We start from the raw sequence: 16,896 nt of genomic DNA on the forward strand, positions 1-16,896 counted from the left end.
CCTCTCATAGCTGAGAGAGCACAGAACAGACAGACACAAGACCAAGAAAAACCCACAAATTCCCTCCCTTAAACTTTGAAAAATCCGGTTTCCTGATTGGTCTTCTTGTCAGGTGTTTGGTTCCCTTTGTTAACCCTTTACAGGTAAAAGAAACATTAACCCTTAGCTATCTGTTTATGACAGCAGTGTCTTTAATTATATGGTCACATACTATTTTTCCCTCTCAGGAACCCAGACCCAATCAATGCACACAATGGTTGACGTTCTGGGGATAAATAAGGGTTGTGTATTGAAGGAGACTTCTCTACAGGACCCCTGTTTCACTTGCTGCAAGTGATGGATGGAATGTAGTGAATGAGGCAGTGGATTGCAGGAAAGAATGGTCACACACTTAAGGCAGCTGATTGCTACCCTGGAGAATTGGATTCTCTGGACATTTTTTTAAAAGGTAATTTTAAGGAAATTTCTTTTTTTTTTTTTTAATTGAAAAACAGAAGTTCCATACTGTGGAACCATACCTCTTCAGCTTGGATCATAAGAAGAGTTAGAATTAACCAGCTTTAGATCCACAGCTGGATAATTCAACAAATATTAGTGCACGAAACTTAACAGGATGCCCCAATATAGCATTTGGGAGGGCAGAGGGATGGGACGGAGGGTCTGAGAAAGCAGCAGGGACTGTTCTTCCTGTGTGTTAAGACAATGCCTAGCATATGGTAGGCACTGCTAACAGTAATCTTCTAATTCACTTGATTTAAACGGAGTTAATGGAAGCCCCAGCTGGTTGTTATTCTCTGTGACCCAATCCCTGGAAGAAGGATGAGACAGTTTGCCTGTAGGTTTCACAGCTATTTGCTGACATCAAAGGAATACAGCAACTGATGACTTTGAGGTTCAATTCCAAGCCCTTCTACTCACTGCCTGTCTCCCTCGGCCCTACCCACCTAGCTGCGTTACCTACCCCTTCTGCTCCTCCTGACCCTTTGGCTCCTACAATCCATTCACCCTCCCACCCCTTTCTCTGATCCCTCTGCATCCCACTACTGTGCTTTCTCCTTAGTTCCTGGATTCAGTCAGAAAGAGCACTGTGAGCATCTCCCCACTCTCAGTTCCAAACAGCTGGCACTACAGTGGACCCTGGTGTCTAAGAGCAATTCCAGGAAAAGTCCTGTTCAATCCCTGCAGCCCTGGGATGGAGCATGTTCAAAACTAGACTCTTTGGAGAATTTGGTAGCCAAACAAGTCTCTATTGTGCAAACTGACATTTTCAGAGACTCAAAACTTGGCCAAATTTAGATGACTTTTCATGGACACAGCAACAGCACATTCGTATCACAAGGGTGACTCCCTCTACCAAATGTGAAGACCCTGCTCCAAATCAGGAACGCACTATAGCTTCTTGGTGCAACTATTATGAGCATTGTTTAACACTGGCAAAAAAGAGTTATCTTCACCTAATCTTTCTTTAAAAAACCTGAACTGTTTTAGCTGAAACTTTCCAAAACAACCTCAGTCTGAGGCAGATACCTAGTATGGGAAACTTCATCCCAAATGGCTACAGTTTGGCAAAGTTACAAGCAACTGAGAATGGGATCTTATAACGGGAAGTATCAAGAAACCTTAAACAATAGCAGCGTTCTATGTATGTACAGAACGTTATTTCATAACATGTTGAGTCTCTCACCAAAACTCTTTAATGAACCTTCACAGTCTTACACAGTTCTATGTCACACCATCATATCCACAACAAGTTAATAAAATAAAACAAATAAAAATACACCTAGGATTTTCCACTTTTAAGAAAAGGTCAAGTTTTCCAAAAGTGACTGGAGATTTCTTTGAGAGGAAGGAGGGAGACCTTTAGTGTTTGAGTTCCTAACTTGAGGTGCAGTAGAGTGGACTGATTTTTGGCAAGTGCTATTGAGCACTTATTCTCTAAAGTCTGTACTCTTTAAGATGTCTTAGGCTAGGCATCCAAAAATCACTAGTCATGTCTCAAAGTCTTGGCTTAGGTCTTTATTACCAATGACATAGATAATATAAGATTAGAATTGTATTTTAAAGTAATAAAATTATTGAAATCTAAAGCATCGCACCTCACCTCTCTCATATCAACTTTTCATTAAAAAAACTAAGCATTAATTTCAGGAAGATGTTTCTATCAGAACTGTCAATTATCTGCATCCACAAACAGAATGATTCTGCACCATTAAGAAACCATTTGGAAACAAAATAAGAATTCAAAGGATCCACACAAAAATGATCCTGAACAAACATATATTTAAAGATTCATGAGTTTGTATTTTATGAAGTGACAACTCATTTAACCAAAGAAAAACCATGTTTATTGAAGATTAGTGAATCACCAAATTCTTGACATTTAAATAATTAAAGGGTCTTAATATCATCAAGTGGATCTGGTGCACTGGCAAATCTAAAAAAATGATGTTCTATACGAATAATACAATATTTACAGGATGCACACATTCTGTCTTACACTGAAGTTTTATATTATTTGCATTAAAATGTATGGCTATGATTTTGCTCTTTAAATATTAGACCAGAAAAAAAAAAACAAATCACAGAACAGAGATAATATCTAAACACAATATTGCATGTGATATCTGCTAACTGAAGATATTGGAAATTTGTTTTGAGCTCTCCCCTTGCAATCAGATATAGCTATATTACTTTTAAGGGTACAAGTCTTTGAATGGGAAAGGAAATTAAATGTGAACTAAATTAAACCATTATACCCACATTTATTGTAATGAACAGTAATGACAAATATAACAGAGTTTAGACAGTCACTATTTTAATAAAGAGAAAAATCACACATTTATTTCCAGTACTAATCAACATGCATTCAGAAGTACAGATAATTATGATTTATGCTTAAATATGCAATAATAAAATTTAATTTAGGAATTGCACCACTCTTCAGCAAAAAAAATTAACAAAATCTTATATAAGGGAATTAGGTTTACTTTAAACCTCAAAGTTAAGATTTTCTTCTGTATTTAGAAAGGTAGGTGATTCATTTTGAAACTAAACCATTAAATTAAGATGCATTCACTTAAAAAATACTTTATTAAAATCCTACTGATAATAAAAAAAAGAGACTGTTACTTACTGCTATTTCTCTGCATGCAGACATAGAAATTCCAGTACCTTCTATTTGTTTTAAAGCATAATCTTTATCATCTTTCCTGTGAAAGAAGAAAAGAAGTTTTTAAAACACTGCTATGTGCATTCAGAGGAAACTTATGCACTACTCAGATAACAGCTTCCAATCAACACAAGTTCTGTAAATCATGTTCTTTTGATCCTTTTGTAGTTTTTAATGTCCTGCTTGCTACCTTAGAAATAAGAACTAAGCTATATTAACTACCAGCAGCTGGACTGATAACCTCAAATACAAGTAGACAGTATATTAGAAAACATTTTTCGGTCCTATTCAGTACAATGACTTCAAGAATACATAATTTTACATTTATCGCATATGAGAAGTTAGTCTTTCAGTGAAGAAATCTGCGTTATAAACAATTTGTTAGATGATAAAATTACAAGTACATCAGCTTACATAGAAATAAAATGTATTACTCTGGAACACTCAAAGTACAGATTTTGAACAATCATGCATACTTGTATATCCCAAGAGGTACATTAAATTCATTAAAACTTGCATGTAAGGAAACTTATCTTCCCCTTCCTCCAAACCTCAAAAACTAAAATTTCATACTAAAAACCTGTTCCTAACAATCAAATCCTTGAAGCAGTTTAAAACCCAGCAGTAACTTCAGCATTTTGTTCAGACCTGCAAACTGAAGATTCTTCTAGTTCACCATTAATAAATGTGAAATACCGGAGAAGGGGGGCGGGCAAGCTATTTATTTTATTTTTATATTTGGTGTTGAAGCCTGTTAGCAGCTGCAGTTACAAGAAGCAATGGGGGAAAAGGGCTACCTGCCCGGGACCTCTGGGAAGTCAGGTCTTTAAGCCGCACACACACCATCAGGGTCTTTCCTGTCCCAGGAGCACTATGAGGTGGAACCCAGGACACTAAGTAAAACAGTGTTTCCAATCTGTTTGCACAGGCTTCAGAAGGGTTTGTAACAGGCTAGAGAATTATTCTCTGAAGATTCTGTCTACCCAAAGTATGCTCCACTTGCACCCAGCTAGTAAGCATGTTCCAATCCAGAGCTGAGCTGGACTTTTTGTTCAACCACTCCTTCCAACAGCCAGGGCCACTATGGCCTTGGGAACTGGAACTGACAACAGACAGACTGTCTCTCCTGTGCTATCAATGCTCCCAAGTAATAACAGAGAAGGTGAGAGTAACTGACTTGTTCAAAAAAGACAATGACAAAGGCGGGCTGGGGTAGATAGCAGCAAGCTAAGGCAGGACAGAGGAGGAGGAGGAAAGCAGCAGAGGAGAACAGGCTAAAGAGGGACAGCTAGGGGATAAAAGCAAAAGTAGGACATGCTGAAGGAAGAAAAACACCACTACAGAACTCTCTCCTCTCAAACCTGGAATAGAATCCAGGACTCATGACTCTCAACATCCCTCAGTTATTTGCAGCAGTTGTGAAGCCTTAATTTGCCCCTTTGTTCATAAATATTATGATAGTCTTTAATTAAACTAGCTTATACTGTTGTTTCCACAGGACCCGTAACCTCATTCAGTGCGTAGGAAGGACAATAATCAAGCAATTAGTCAAGACAGCAGAGTGAGTGATACAGTTACTTGTATACAGCAGAACCTCAGAATTAAAAAACACCTCAGGAAAGGAGGTTGTTCGTAACACTGAATAAAACATTATGATTTTTCTTTCAAAGTTTAGAGCTGAATATTGACTTAATACAGGTTTGAAACTTTACTATGCAGAAGAAAAAAACTGCTTTCCCCTTATTTTTTTTAGTAGTTTCCATTTATCACAGTACTGTACTGCATTAGCTTTTTTGGGTTTTTTTTGTCTCTGCTGCTGTCTGATTACGTACTTCCGGTTCCAAATGAGGACTGTGGTCAGCTTGTCATAACTCTGAGGTCCTACTGTATTACAGAAATTGGAAAGTATGTACTGAATGAGGCAAAGGACTGCAGGAAGAAAAAGGATGGTCTGGTGGTTATGACAGTCAAATCCACACTGGACCACCAGATTCTATCCCTGCCTCTTCAACAGAATCTATTGGTGGTCCTGGGCAAGTCACTGACTCCAAACTTTTCACAGGTGGTCACAGTATGTTCCTCATTTTCTGCATGCCTTGAGACACCTGGAGCCTGATCTGCAGAAGTACTCAGCACTCACAATTGCAAATAAAGTTACTAGAGCTATGTTCTGAACATATAAAGTGCTACACAAATGCTAAATATTCTGAAATAAAAATAAAGCCCAATCTCAAATTGGTCTCTTAAAATTAGTGGACAGTTTTGGTCTTTAATATTCCTGTCCTTCAGTTCCCTGTAAAATGGGAGGAAATGCTGTCATCTTATTTCACAGAGATGCTGCAAAGAAAAAAAAGAAGTTATTTGTGAAACACTCAGATACCTTAGTGTAGTGACTGTGGCAGACATGTTGTTGCTATATAATGATTTTATGAAACTATTAAAACTAAGAAAAATAAAACTACTATAAAACTCTGTACAACTACCATTTTTAGAAGTGCATCAGAAACAATGACAGAGTTCCAGTCTGGACCGTGCAGCAATGAGAAGGAACTGGAGATGGTCAGTCTGCCCTGCCTTTTATCACCTCAGACAGACGCATGAGGCGAACCAGGGCACCTGAGCAAACCAATGGACACTACTTTCAAATTCTCCAACTCCAGACACATATGTAAGCCTCAATGGACTACAACAGGGACCATTACTCAAAGTAGTATTGGTTTACTTTAATGGGAACTAATGGGAAAACAAGCAGGAAGACAACACCATAGCTCTAGAAAAGCAGCCTCCCAATAAACATGAGTTATTACAAGACAACTGCCAGGCTGTTAATGAAAACATTACTCCACACTCCTTCCAAAGTTTTATAGCTGTTTGGCCAAGGCTGGGAGCCAAGAGGTCAAAGATCAAAGGGGTAGTCTGGATCTGTAAAAGCAGCTAAGAGTCCTGTGGCACCTTATAGACTAACTGACCTTTTGGAGCACGAGCTTTCCTGGGTGAATACCCACTTCGTTGGATGCATCCGACGAAGTGGGTATTCACCCACGAAAGCTCATGCTCCAAAAAAGGTCTGTTAGTCTATAAGGTGCCACAGGACTCTTAGCTGCTTTTAAGAGGTCAAAGGAACCCTAAATGGTTAAACAGACTTTCTGAAAGGGGAACTGTCAGTGAACTGTTGTCTGGGGAAACAGACTGAGGCCAGGTCTACACTGCGACTTAAAATCGGTTTAATGGCCGATATACCGATTTAACGCTGTAATCCGTTCACACACGTCTCATTATATCGAGGTTAACCGCCTCCTAAAATCGGATTTCAGAACTCCTCCAAACGAGAGGAGTAGCTCTACATTCGATATATAACCCGATTAGGTTCGTGGACGGAATCGACGTTATTGCCTCCGTTCGCTCCCAGAGGCTGCCACTACGCGCGCTGACAGAAATCTGACTCGGACGCAGCGGGCAGGTAAACAGTGTAAAAGCCCCGCGAACTTTTGAATTAATTTCCTGCTTCGTCCCAGCGGGACTCTGATAGCCGCTTGGCGTGCAGTCTCCATCCAAAAAGAGCTCAGCATGGACGTTACGGAGTACTAGGTCGATCGCTGATGGAGACAAATCTGTTGTATCCAGCTCCGTTAACAGAACACGAAATGCCAAAGCGTCTTGAATAAAAAACACAAGATACACAGCGCTGCGTTGACAAGCAAGCGTGAAGCCAGAGGACTCAATGGACGCTCATGAGGGAGGGAGGGTGACTGAGGACTCCAGCTATCCCACAGTCCACAGCAGCTCTGAAAATTTTCATTCTTGCTGGCCTCCCAATGTCTGTAGGTGCAACACAGTGTCTGCCCGGTGCAGGGACAGCTCCTTCAGTTTCTTTCCCCACCACCACGTGAAACAAAAATGGAAAGAAATCATTCCTGACTACTTTCGTGTTCACCCTATGTGTATGAATTGCTGTGTAGACGACGCTACACTGAAGCAGTATCGCTCCTCTCCATCTCCTCCTCTCTGGTGGTAGACGGTTCTGCAGGACTGCCTACCATCCAGGGAGAACCACACTAAATTGTCAACTCGAGGGCAACATTGCTAGCAGTAGATAGGACAGAACGGCTATAACAGCTAATCATTGAAACTGGGGGCTGAAAATTTTTGCAATTCACATTTGATATTTTAGGATTGACTCGGCTTTGCAATGAGTCATCTCCCTTATGTGTCTTAAAATAGAGTCATCCTGCCTGGACTCAGAACAGACGCTGCCTCCAACTGCCTCCCCCCGACTCATTGTTCTCACTAACAAGTCTCTGTGTCTTATTCTTGTTATCCTACATCTTCATGACACAATGGGAGAGGGCACTGCCACGGTAGCCAGGAAGGGAAGGAGTGAGGAAAGCAACGGTGCGCTTCTTGCAGGGAAACCCTGTGAATATAACACGAGCACCTGTGCTCTCTGATACACTGGATCGTCTGTCACTGGCCTATTATCTAGGCAGAACAGATGCACCATGGACCGCTCTGGCCGCAATCCGAACTGGAGTGCCGTAAACAGGAGATCCCCGAGAGCTTTACGACATTTTCCTGCTTTCACTGTCGAGCTCGGATACCACGGTCTATGCAGTTCAAATGCAAAAGTAGCTCCTGCATTGAACCTTACAGAAACTAGTTCTGATGCTGTTCGATGAGACAATCAGGTTTTCACGAGCTCCGTTAAAGACAGGAAATGCCCAAAGCGCTTTGAAAAATAAACTACAGGATACACACGGTGTGACAACCGTAACGGAAACCAGACACTCAACGATGGTCCATGGAGGGAGGGAGAGAATGAGACTGCAGCTACCAGTCTCCACCAGCGCGTCTCTGAAACTATTTGCATTTTGGACTGCTGCGCCCAATGTCTGCAGCGTAATACACGTGTCTTGCTGGTTCACCGGAACGCTGTCATTTATCCCCCCTCCAGCCGCGTAAACAAAAGTGAAATAATAATCCTTGAGTACTGTAAATGTACCCTCTGGTAACTGAAGCTGCTGGCAGACGCTGATGCTTGCTGCGTGAAGAGCAGTATCCGCTCTCGGCCCCTCCCCAGGGTTAGCGGCCGCCGTGAGTGCTTCCGCTGAGTGTGGCCGGCGCTCCGGTGAAATGGGAAATGGGAATGACTCCCTTTTTCTGACAGTGGATGGTACAGAACGCCTGGTAACTGTCTTCATCTTATCACCTGGGGGCTGAGCTTCATCAGACCCCTTCCTCTCTTGCGTAAAGAAAAGATTCTGAACTGCATGGACTGTCATAGCCCATGGTGGCTCCCTCCCCTCATTTGATCTCAGTAACTACTCTGTGATTCTTTCATGCATTCTTCATAACATCATGCCAACAATGGGTGGGGGGCACTGCTGTGGTAGCCCAGGTAGGTGGAAGCAACGGTTGCGTTACTTGCAGCGGCTCCCTCTGTGAATACTGACGCGGAGCAGCTGTGCTGTGCTACACTGATTTTAATACACTGTATCCTATTCTTGTCTGGACTGACTCTATTTTTATATAACCGTAAAGGGCAGGATTGACTCAGTCCCAAGTGAGTTAATCCCATTTTCTTTCAAAAATTTACACAGGGTTATTATCCGTTCTGTCCCATTTACTGGTGAGTGTAACAAAAAGAGATGAGATGGTAACAGTTTCTGCTGTCTACAGTAGTACTGTACCATCTACCACCAGGAAGGGGGAGAGGAGCGAGATTTTCAAGTAGCAATAATCACACCTCAGATTAACTTCATTGGTTATGATACTGCCACTGTGCAAAGCTCTAATGCTCTTCAGTGCTGCAGATTCGCCTCTATCAGTAGCATTCAGTACAAAGAGGGTGACATGACATTGTAAGTACTCAAGGATTGCTTTATTTAACTTTCATTTCTCGTGCTGGGTAGGGGAAGAGAACTGAATAGCTGTTCCGTGAACCATAAAAGACACCGTGTTGTAAGCTACAGACACTGGGCGCTAAGCCAAGAATGCAAATAGTTTTACGAGACTGCTGAGGACTGTGGGATAGCGGAGTCCTCAGCACCCCTTTCCGTCCTCCATGATCCCCCGGCCCCCTGATGGCTAATGTTAATGGTCACGCGGGGGTTCTGGGTAAATGTCGTCAGTCATTCCTTGCTCCGGGAAAACATCAGCAGACAGTCCTTTCGCACATTTTTCTCCTGGATTGCCCTTGCAGAAACAATAGCACGGCAGCACTAGAGACCGTCGGCTTTTTGTTTTTCCCGTCACCATTTGTGTACTAGATGCCGTGGAGACAGAGGCGACACTCGAGCGCTACACACCAGCATTCAATTGCTTTTGCAATGATAGCAGAGATGGTTACCAGTCGTTCTGTACCGTCTACTGCCAGAGAAAACTGGCAATGACATGACGGTTATCTCTCCTTCTCTGAACTGTCCGCTGCTATCATGAGTGCCCCTGGCTAAAATCAGCCGGGGGCGCAACGCAAAAGCAAACTTGGGATTGACTCACTGGCCACTGAGTCAATCCCTCCCTTATGCTGTCTAAAAAATAGAGTCAGTCCTGACTACAAGAAGAGTCAAAGCAGCAGAGAATCCTGTGGCACCTTATAGACTAACAGATGTCTGTTAGTCTATAAGGTGCCACAGGATTCTCTGCTGCTTTTACAGATCCAGACTAACACGGCTACTCCTCTGAAGGAAGAGTCAAGTGTATTAGAAGAGCGCAGCTACTCCGTGGCTGTATTAACAGGGTTTCCCCCGGCAAGAACCGCAACCATTGCTTCACCTTCTCTCCAACCCTCCGCAGCTACTGTGGCAGGGCCCACCCCCCATTTCTGTCATGCAGTCGTGAGGAATACAAGAATAAGAAACATAGACTTATTCGTGACATAAACCGGGGGGGGGGGGGGGCACTTGGAGGCAGGCAGTCGTGGGGCTATGACAGTCCAGGCAGGACATACTCAATTTTTAGAAACAGAAGGGAGCGATTGACTCTGCCCCAAGTGAGCCACTCCCAATTTGGGTTTCAGAACCATTGTCACAGGGGCACTCATGATAGCATCGGACACTAAACTGTGATGCACTGGCCAGGTAAACAGGAAAAAGCCTGAATCCCCGCGAACTTTTGAAATTCCATTTCCTGATTGTCCACCGTGTAGGGTCAGCACACACAGGTGACCACACAGAGCTCATTTGCACTCGTCACAATGCAGTCTCCTGATAATCGAAGAAGAGCGCCAGCTTGGACCACACAGGAGGTTCTGGATCTGATCGCTATCTGGGGTGAGGACTCAGTGCTCACAGCACTGCGTTCCAAAAGACGAAATGAAAAAGTTTTTGAAAGAATTTCAAAGTCTATGGCTGATAAAGGGCACAGCAGAGACTCCCTTCAGTGCCGAGTGAAAGTGAAGGAACTTAGACAGGGTTACCAGAAAGCCAGAGAAGCAAACGGAAGGTCAGGCTCTGAGCCGAAAACATGCCGCTTCTATGCTGAACTACATGCAATTTTGGGGTTCAGCGCTACCAGTGCCCCACCCCTGTCCGTGGATTCAGACTTTGGGATTGAAATATCAAGTGTTTCTGAGGATGTAGCCGAGGGGGAAGATGGAGACGAATTGAGGATGAAGATGACCGTGGTGATAGCACACAGCAGTCCGTAAACCCCAACAGCCAGGATCTTTTTGAGACCCAAGAATTACAGTCCCTGCGCTCCCAAGCGAGAAGCCCAGACAGTGAAGCCATGGAAGCGACCTCCGGTAAGTGTCCCTTCATTCTGTACCAAACACGGATTAAAACAAGATGGTTTTTTAGATCGCATTGACACCAGGGCTTTTGCTGCAGTCGCAGCCATTACTGTTACAGGAAAATTTCGTTAACATGTCTGGGGATGGAGCGAAAATCCTCCAAATTAATCTCCATGAATCGATCGTGGAGGAACTCAAAAACCCTATGCTATATGAGAACATTTCTGGCCAAGACAGCCTTCTCCGTTCCCCCATAGTAGGTAACTTTTCAACGCCATGCATTTTGCAAGACATTTGGTACTGCAGGCATTGAAGGCATTGCACTGAAGGCATTGCATAAACAAACGATCTGCCTCCTGCGGTGCTATTGTCAGGAGAGAGATATCATCCATTGTTACCTTGTAGAAACATCAGGAATGTAAATAGGGGGCAGACATGGCGATTTTGCTACTGGCCAGAGCGGGGGGATGGGAGGAGGATAGCGACGAGTTTTCAGCGTCTGGCAAGCAGGATTCTTCCCTGCTACCAGCAACGCGCTGCGGGGGGTGATGTAGGGTGATCACTAGCAGCGATCGTATATGATAGGAGCCATGCGCTGTTGGTGGATGTGAAAGAGGGGGTTTGGGCTTTGCAGGTTCCTCTTAACAGGAGCAAGGCATCATATAGATCACTGTGTATATGAACGGCGGAGAAGTCAAAATTTTAAAGCCTCACTTACCATCGCCGCGTGGACGTACGGTTGGCCGTACCTGCGTCTGTGTGTGTGCACACCAGTCACACAGACACTGAATATTTAAACGATACAAAATGCGACCTTGTATAGAGATCACATGTGCTCTGTAAGGTGGATAGTGTTCTATGTGAAAGAGTACTATCATTGCTCTGTAAAAGGTATCTTTCCACATACTTATCACCCTGGTTTGCCTTCCCCATGCAGCTGCACATTTCTCTGAAGTCCCTATGCCATCACGAGGGCGTGCTGTGATACGGCGGAGGAAGAAGAAGACGCGAGATGAAATGTTCACAGAATTATTGAAGTAACACGCAATGAGAGGGATAAACAGAATGATTGGAAGGATGTGGGTAGCAAAGTACAGGAAAGATGCCAGTGAACGATCTGAGAGGGCTAGGCAGGAAGACCAGCGTTGGAGAGATGCAACGCTGGATCTGCTGCGTTCTCAAACTGAAATCCTCCAACGCATGGTGGATCTTCAGGAAGAGCAGCACAGTAGCAGAGTGCCGCTGCAGCCCCTGTATAACCTCCCTGCAAGCCCACGTCCCATATCTCCCTCACCCAGACGTGTAAGAACGCGTGGGGGAAGGCTTTCTGCACCCGCCTACTCCTCCACACCCCTGCAGAGTTCAAGGAAAAGGCTGTAATTACGCTACAATGTGCTTAATAGCCTTTCCCTCCCCCTCCTTCCAAAGCACAGCAGCCAGGGACACCTTCCTAATTCTCTGCCTTTTTTTATAGTTCCTTTGTAATACAGAATACATCGAAAGGGGAGGGTGGGTTGCTTACAGGGAAATCTAGTAAGGAAAAACTCATGATTTTTAACAGATGCATAATTACTTTTAATGAATAATAAATGATTTTTAAACGATACAGAATTTATTTCCTTCGCCAACCTGTAATGAAAAGGGGGGGGTGGGTTGCTTACACTGAATAAGTCCATCAAGTGCGGAGGGTTCATCAAGGGGAAGCAAACAGAGTCACACCGTACCCTGGCCGTGCTGAAACTCGTTTTCAAGGCTTCTCTGATGCGCAGCGCCTCCAGGTGTGCTCTTCTAATCGCCCTGGTCTCTGGCTGCTCGTACTCAGCGGCCAGGTGATTTGCCTCAGCCTCCCACCCAGCCATAAATGTCTCCCCCTTAGTCTCACAAAGATTGTGGAGCACACAGCAAGCAGCAACCCCTTAGTCTCACAAAGATGTGGAGCACTAGCAGCGCAATAACAGCGGCACATTGGTTTGCTGAGTTGACCGAGTACGTAATGATCGCAGCGACCCTTTAAACGGCCAAATGCACATTCTACACCATCCGGCACTTGTCTGCCTGTAGTGAACAGCGTCTCCCACTATCAGGCTGCCAGTGTTTGGCTTCTAGCCATGGCATCAAGGGGTAGCTGGGTCCCCAGGATAACTATAGGCATTTGAAATTCCAACGGTTATTTTCTGGTCTGGGAAGTAATTCCCTTGCTGAGCCGTAACAGATAGTGCTCCTGAAGACGCGAGCGTCATGACCCTTCCTGGCCATCCCACGTGGTTGGGTGAACGTCCCTTGTTGGTCACACCAGTGCTTGCGCACCATTGAAAGTACCTTGCAGTTCACGTACTGGGTGCCCTGTGTGTTCTGGGGCCAGAGAGGGATATGGGTTCCATCTATGGCCCCCACACAGTTCGGAAAACCATTAGCAGACCACCACTATCACCTGCAGTTCCCAGAGTCACAACCTTCGTAGCAGCAGCTTTAACGATTGCTTTGGCTACTTGCATCACTGCGCCCCCCAGTAGATTGCCCACTCCAATTGATTTCCGACTGACCGTAGCTGTCTGGTCGCAAGCTTCCAGAGGGCATTGCCACTCGCTTCTCCACTGTGAGGGCTGCGCTCATGTTTGTATTACGGCGTTCAGAGGCGGGAGCATGTCACAAAGTTCTTAAGAAAGTGCTCTTACGCATGCAAAGGTTTCGCAGCCACTGCGAATCGTCCCACACCGTCAAAACAATGCGGTCCCACCAGTCTGTGCTGTTTCCCATGCCAAATTCGGCGTTCAATGGGTAGTAGATGCCCGTTAATAGCAGTAGCTCCAAAACGCTGGGGCCAGCGGTTAGGAGAGATTCTCCTCATTCGTCACGCTGTCGTCGCCGCTCAGCAATAGCTGCCTCCTCCTCTCCTCCTGCCTTTGCAGTTCATTGTTCAGTATAGTCAGCACAGAGAGTATGCGAGTGTTGCAACGTCAGGATACTGTTTGTGATCTCAGGGTCCATGATTGCTGTGCTATGCGTTTGCTCAATTCATCCGCGAAAAAGGCGCCAAAGGGTTGTCTGCTGCCTTCACAAGGGAGGTGAGGCTGTACCCAGCACCACCCGGGCAGTTTTCTGCCCCATCAGGCACTGTCTTCAACACGGAAGTGGGAACTATGGGATAGCTGAGGACAGCTACCCACCCACAGTGCACCACTCCTGAAATCGATGGTAGCCTTGGACCATGGACGCAAGCAATCGATTTTGTGATCGCACTGTGGACGCGCAAAACCGATTTTATAACATCGGTTTTGTAATATCGGTTTAAACTACTTCGAAATAATCGTGCAGTGTAGACGTACCCTGACATGGACAGAGACAGGTTCTGTGCGAGAGTCTGAACAGCTGGGGACTTCCCAAGCTTGCAGAGGGTGTTAAGCCTTAGGGAAGGCAAGCATGTGTACAGACTGTTTATTATTTTTATTTTAGTTCTGAAATGCTTTGGTTCTAAACAATATTTTGCTTTCAAAAGGATGTCTGGTCATTGGATGCCACTGTGCATAGTTCCAGGGGAGCAGAACTGCTGGTATTAAATTTAAGTCAGGCCTGATGAGGTAATCTCAGTTAGCACCTAGGGACTGCATCCCAAAGCTGAGTTTGAGTGGGCAGGGCTGCCCAGAGGATTCAGGGAGCCTGGAGCAAAGCAAAAAAAAAGTTGCAATACTATAAAATACTATATTCTCATGGTGGCCCCTGCGGGGCCCAGGGCAAATGGCCCTTGCCCCTCCCCGCCCCCAGCGGCCCTGTGAGTGGGAGATTCACCTGATTCCACTCAGAGGGGAGAGCTTGAGGCGTCAGAGTCAGTGTACTCAAAGACTGGATGAGGAGTTAGAGGCACAGTTAGCCCAGTGACTGTTATACTGCCATGGAAAAGATCATAAGAAAATACTGTATTGAGTGCAGGATTTGACTGGTGTGCAATAAACATGTTCTGGGGCCACACATTCAGTTAAGAAAAAGCAATACTGAATAGCTACCCACTCTGAGCACTGTGCATCTCATTCACTGAATGAGACAAGAGTTCTAAAATAGTATATGATCATGTAATTAAAGACTATCATAATGCATATGCACAAGGGGTCTTACAATTACATGAGCAATCTTAGTTCACATATTACACAATTTGAGAGCCTAACTTTGCAAATCTAATTTTCTTGTAATGTAGCTTTTTATGTGTGTCTAAATACAAGAACAAATCATAATGGTCATCTCTCACTGTCACCATGTGTTACAATACATTTCCTCACATTTTGATACATTTTTTTAAGTACCTGTATCAAGAGAGATTCATAAAAAGGAGTTTACCTCTATCTTCCAGTGTGATAACACTTGTTCTATAACCCCTCCTCCTCCCCTCTTTTTTTTTTTGGACTGCCTTCCTTGCTGTGCAAAGTCTAATTTAGATTGTAAATTTCAAATGCAGGTCCCTAGAGAAGGAAATTAGGGACAATGGTGAAAAATTACCAATCTTAGGTTAAAGAAAAGCACCCAACAATATTTTATTCAGGGTAAGTTTTTATTACAACGTGTGAACCTTGTTGAAATATGGGCCAAAGTACCTTATATATTGGCTTGCTCAGGACCTGGGCTATCTGACACAAAGTAAGACACAACCTTTAAAATAAGAGGAAAGGTGGCCACCCTTTAATGGGCAGGAAAAAGCAGAAAAACAGTATTTTTAGAAATTGAGCTATAAAAAAGATAAACAGTCAAAGTCATCTGAAATCAGTTTACAACTCACTTTTACAGCCGAGTATAAGCAGAAGCAGTCAGTACAAGTGATTGCTTGTCAACCCAATCCTGGGTTCTTGGCAGGCTCACAAATGTTGTCAACTACATTTCCCCCTTGCAGCAGTGGGGCTCTGAGGTAGGTCAACTCTGCACAGTCTCTCTCTCTCTAACACCCAAGAAAGGGAAGGCAACTCTCTGGCTCACCAATCCTTCATCCAGTAGCAGGACTATCAAAGAAGGTAATTTGTGACCTAATTTTCTTTTACTCTTATCAATAGCTTTGTAATCAACAAATCACAAAAATAACCATGACTTCTTTAATATTTCATAGATTTGCATTTTCAACACAAGTGTAAGAAATGTCCTCGCTGGTGATGGGCAGTTGATAGACTCTGAAGGAAATAATGGAAGTTCACTTACCATGTTGGTCCTGAGAGTATTACTAGAGTTATAATGGTATGAAGTAAATAAGCTAGCATATTTGGGGCAAAAAACATTTAAAAAAATTCCTTTTCACTTGCTATGAAACTACTACTAACGCATATTACCATATAGAGCAAGTAAGTCTACTTGCAAAACCACTGTAACTGAATACTAAACTCTAAATTTTATTGTCTTTACATCTTGATTCCGTAAGTAAAAAAACCATCAAGCAACAGTGACAGATTTTAGATGGACAATGCTGCACAAATATTAACTATGTTTTGAAAACCAAAATTAATGAGAACTTTAGCACAGCATTAAATGGAACAGATTATTCAGTCTATCCACAGAAGTTAAAAAAGGAGTTGGAATAGATCCCTGAATAAAAAAAGTTAAAAGCCTGGTAATTTAAAGGCATATCTGAAACCTAGAAATGTTTGTAAAGCAGTAGTAATAAGCTTTCCTTCTCTAAAACTGTAAGGTTAACAATTTAATAACCATCATTTGGTTATCAACCATACTTCTTTTTTTTCTGCAGACCTTCCCCATTTCATATCTTTGATACTTAATGTAAACAACTCTATCATCAGGATCTCCATGTTAATTAACACTGGTCCACTACACACCCAAAGGTCTCATCTGGAATTGTGTGTGTATTACTGATTATCTGTCTAAAAAAAGATTTTAGGATATGCAGGGATTCAGAGAATGGAATGGCAACAAAAATTGTAATGGAAGCACTCATATGAAGAGAGAAAAGACTGGGATTGTTTACCTTAGGAAGGTGGTGAATACAGAGGGGATAGGATACAAGCATGTA

The 16,896-nt window shown here is 43.5% G+C and overlaps 1 protein-coding gene and 1 pseudogene across 4 annotated transcripts in view; both read right to left on the reverse strand.

Annotated features, from left to right (window-relative positions):
* CDK8 (cyclin dependent kinase 8) overlaps positions 1 to 16,896 on the reverse strand; it is a 175,721-nt gene that overhangs the window by 103,321 nt on the left and 55,504 nt on the right. For all 4 annotated transcript variants that reach the window (XR_012655043.1, XM_075061660.1, XM_075061659.1 and 1 more), the window contains exon 2: positions 3,134 to 3,209. Coding sequence is in view for 2 of the 4 variants with exons in the window: in XM_075061660.1 (XP_074917761.1) it covers positions 3,134 to 3,209 (76 nt within the window). In the remaining 2 variants the exon portion in view is untranslated. The remainder of the gene's footprint in view (positions 1 to 3,133; positions 3,210 to 16,896) is intronic.
* On the reverse strand, positions 8,736 to 8,957 carry LOC142046166 (U4 spliceosomal RNA; annotated as a pseudogene).

This window comes from Chelonoidis abingdonii, chromosome 1 (assembly GCF_003597395.2).
Source record: "Chelonoidis abingdonii isolate Lonesome George chromosome 1, CheloAbing_2.0, whole genome shotgun sequence".
In the NCBI taxonomy this organism is placed as follows: domain Eukaryota; kingdom Metazoa; phylum Chordata; order Testudines; family Testudinidae; genus Chelonoidis; species Chelonoidis abingdonii.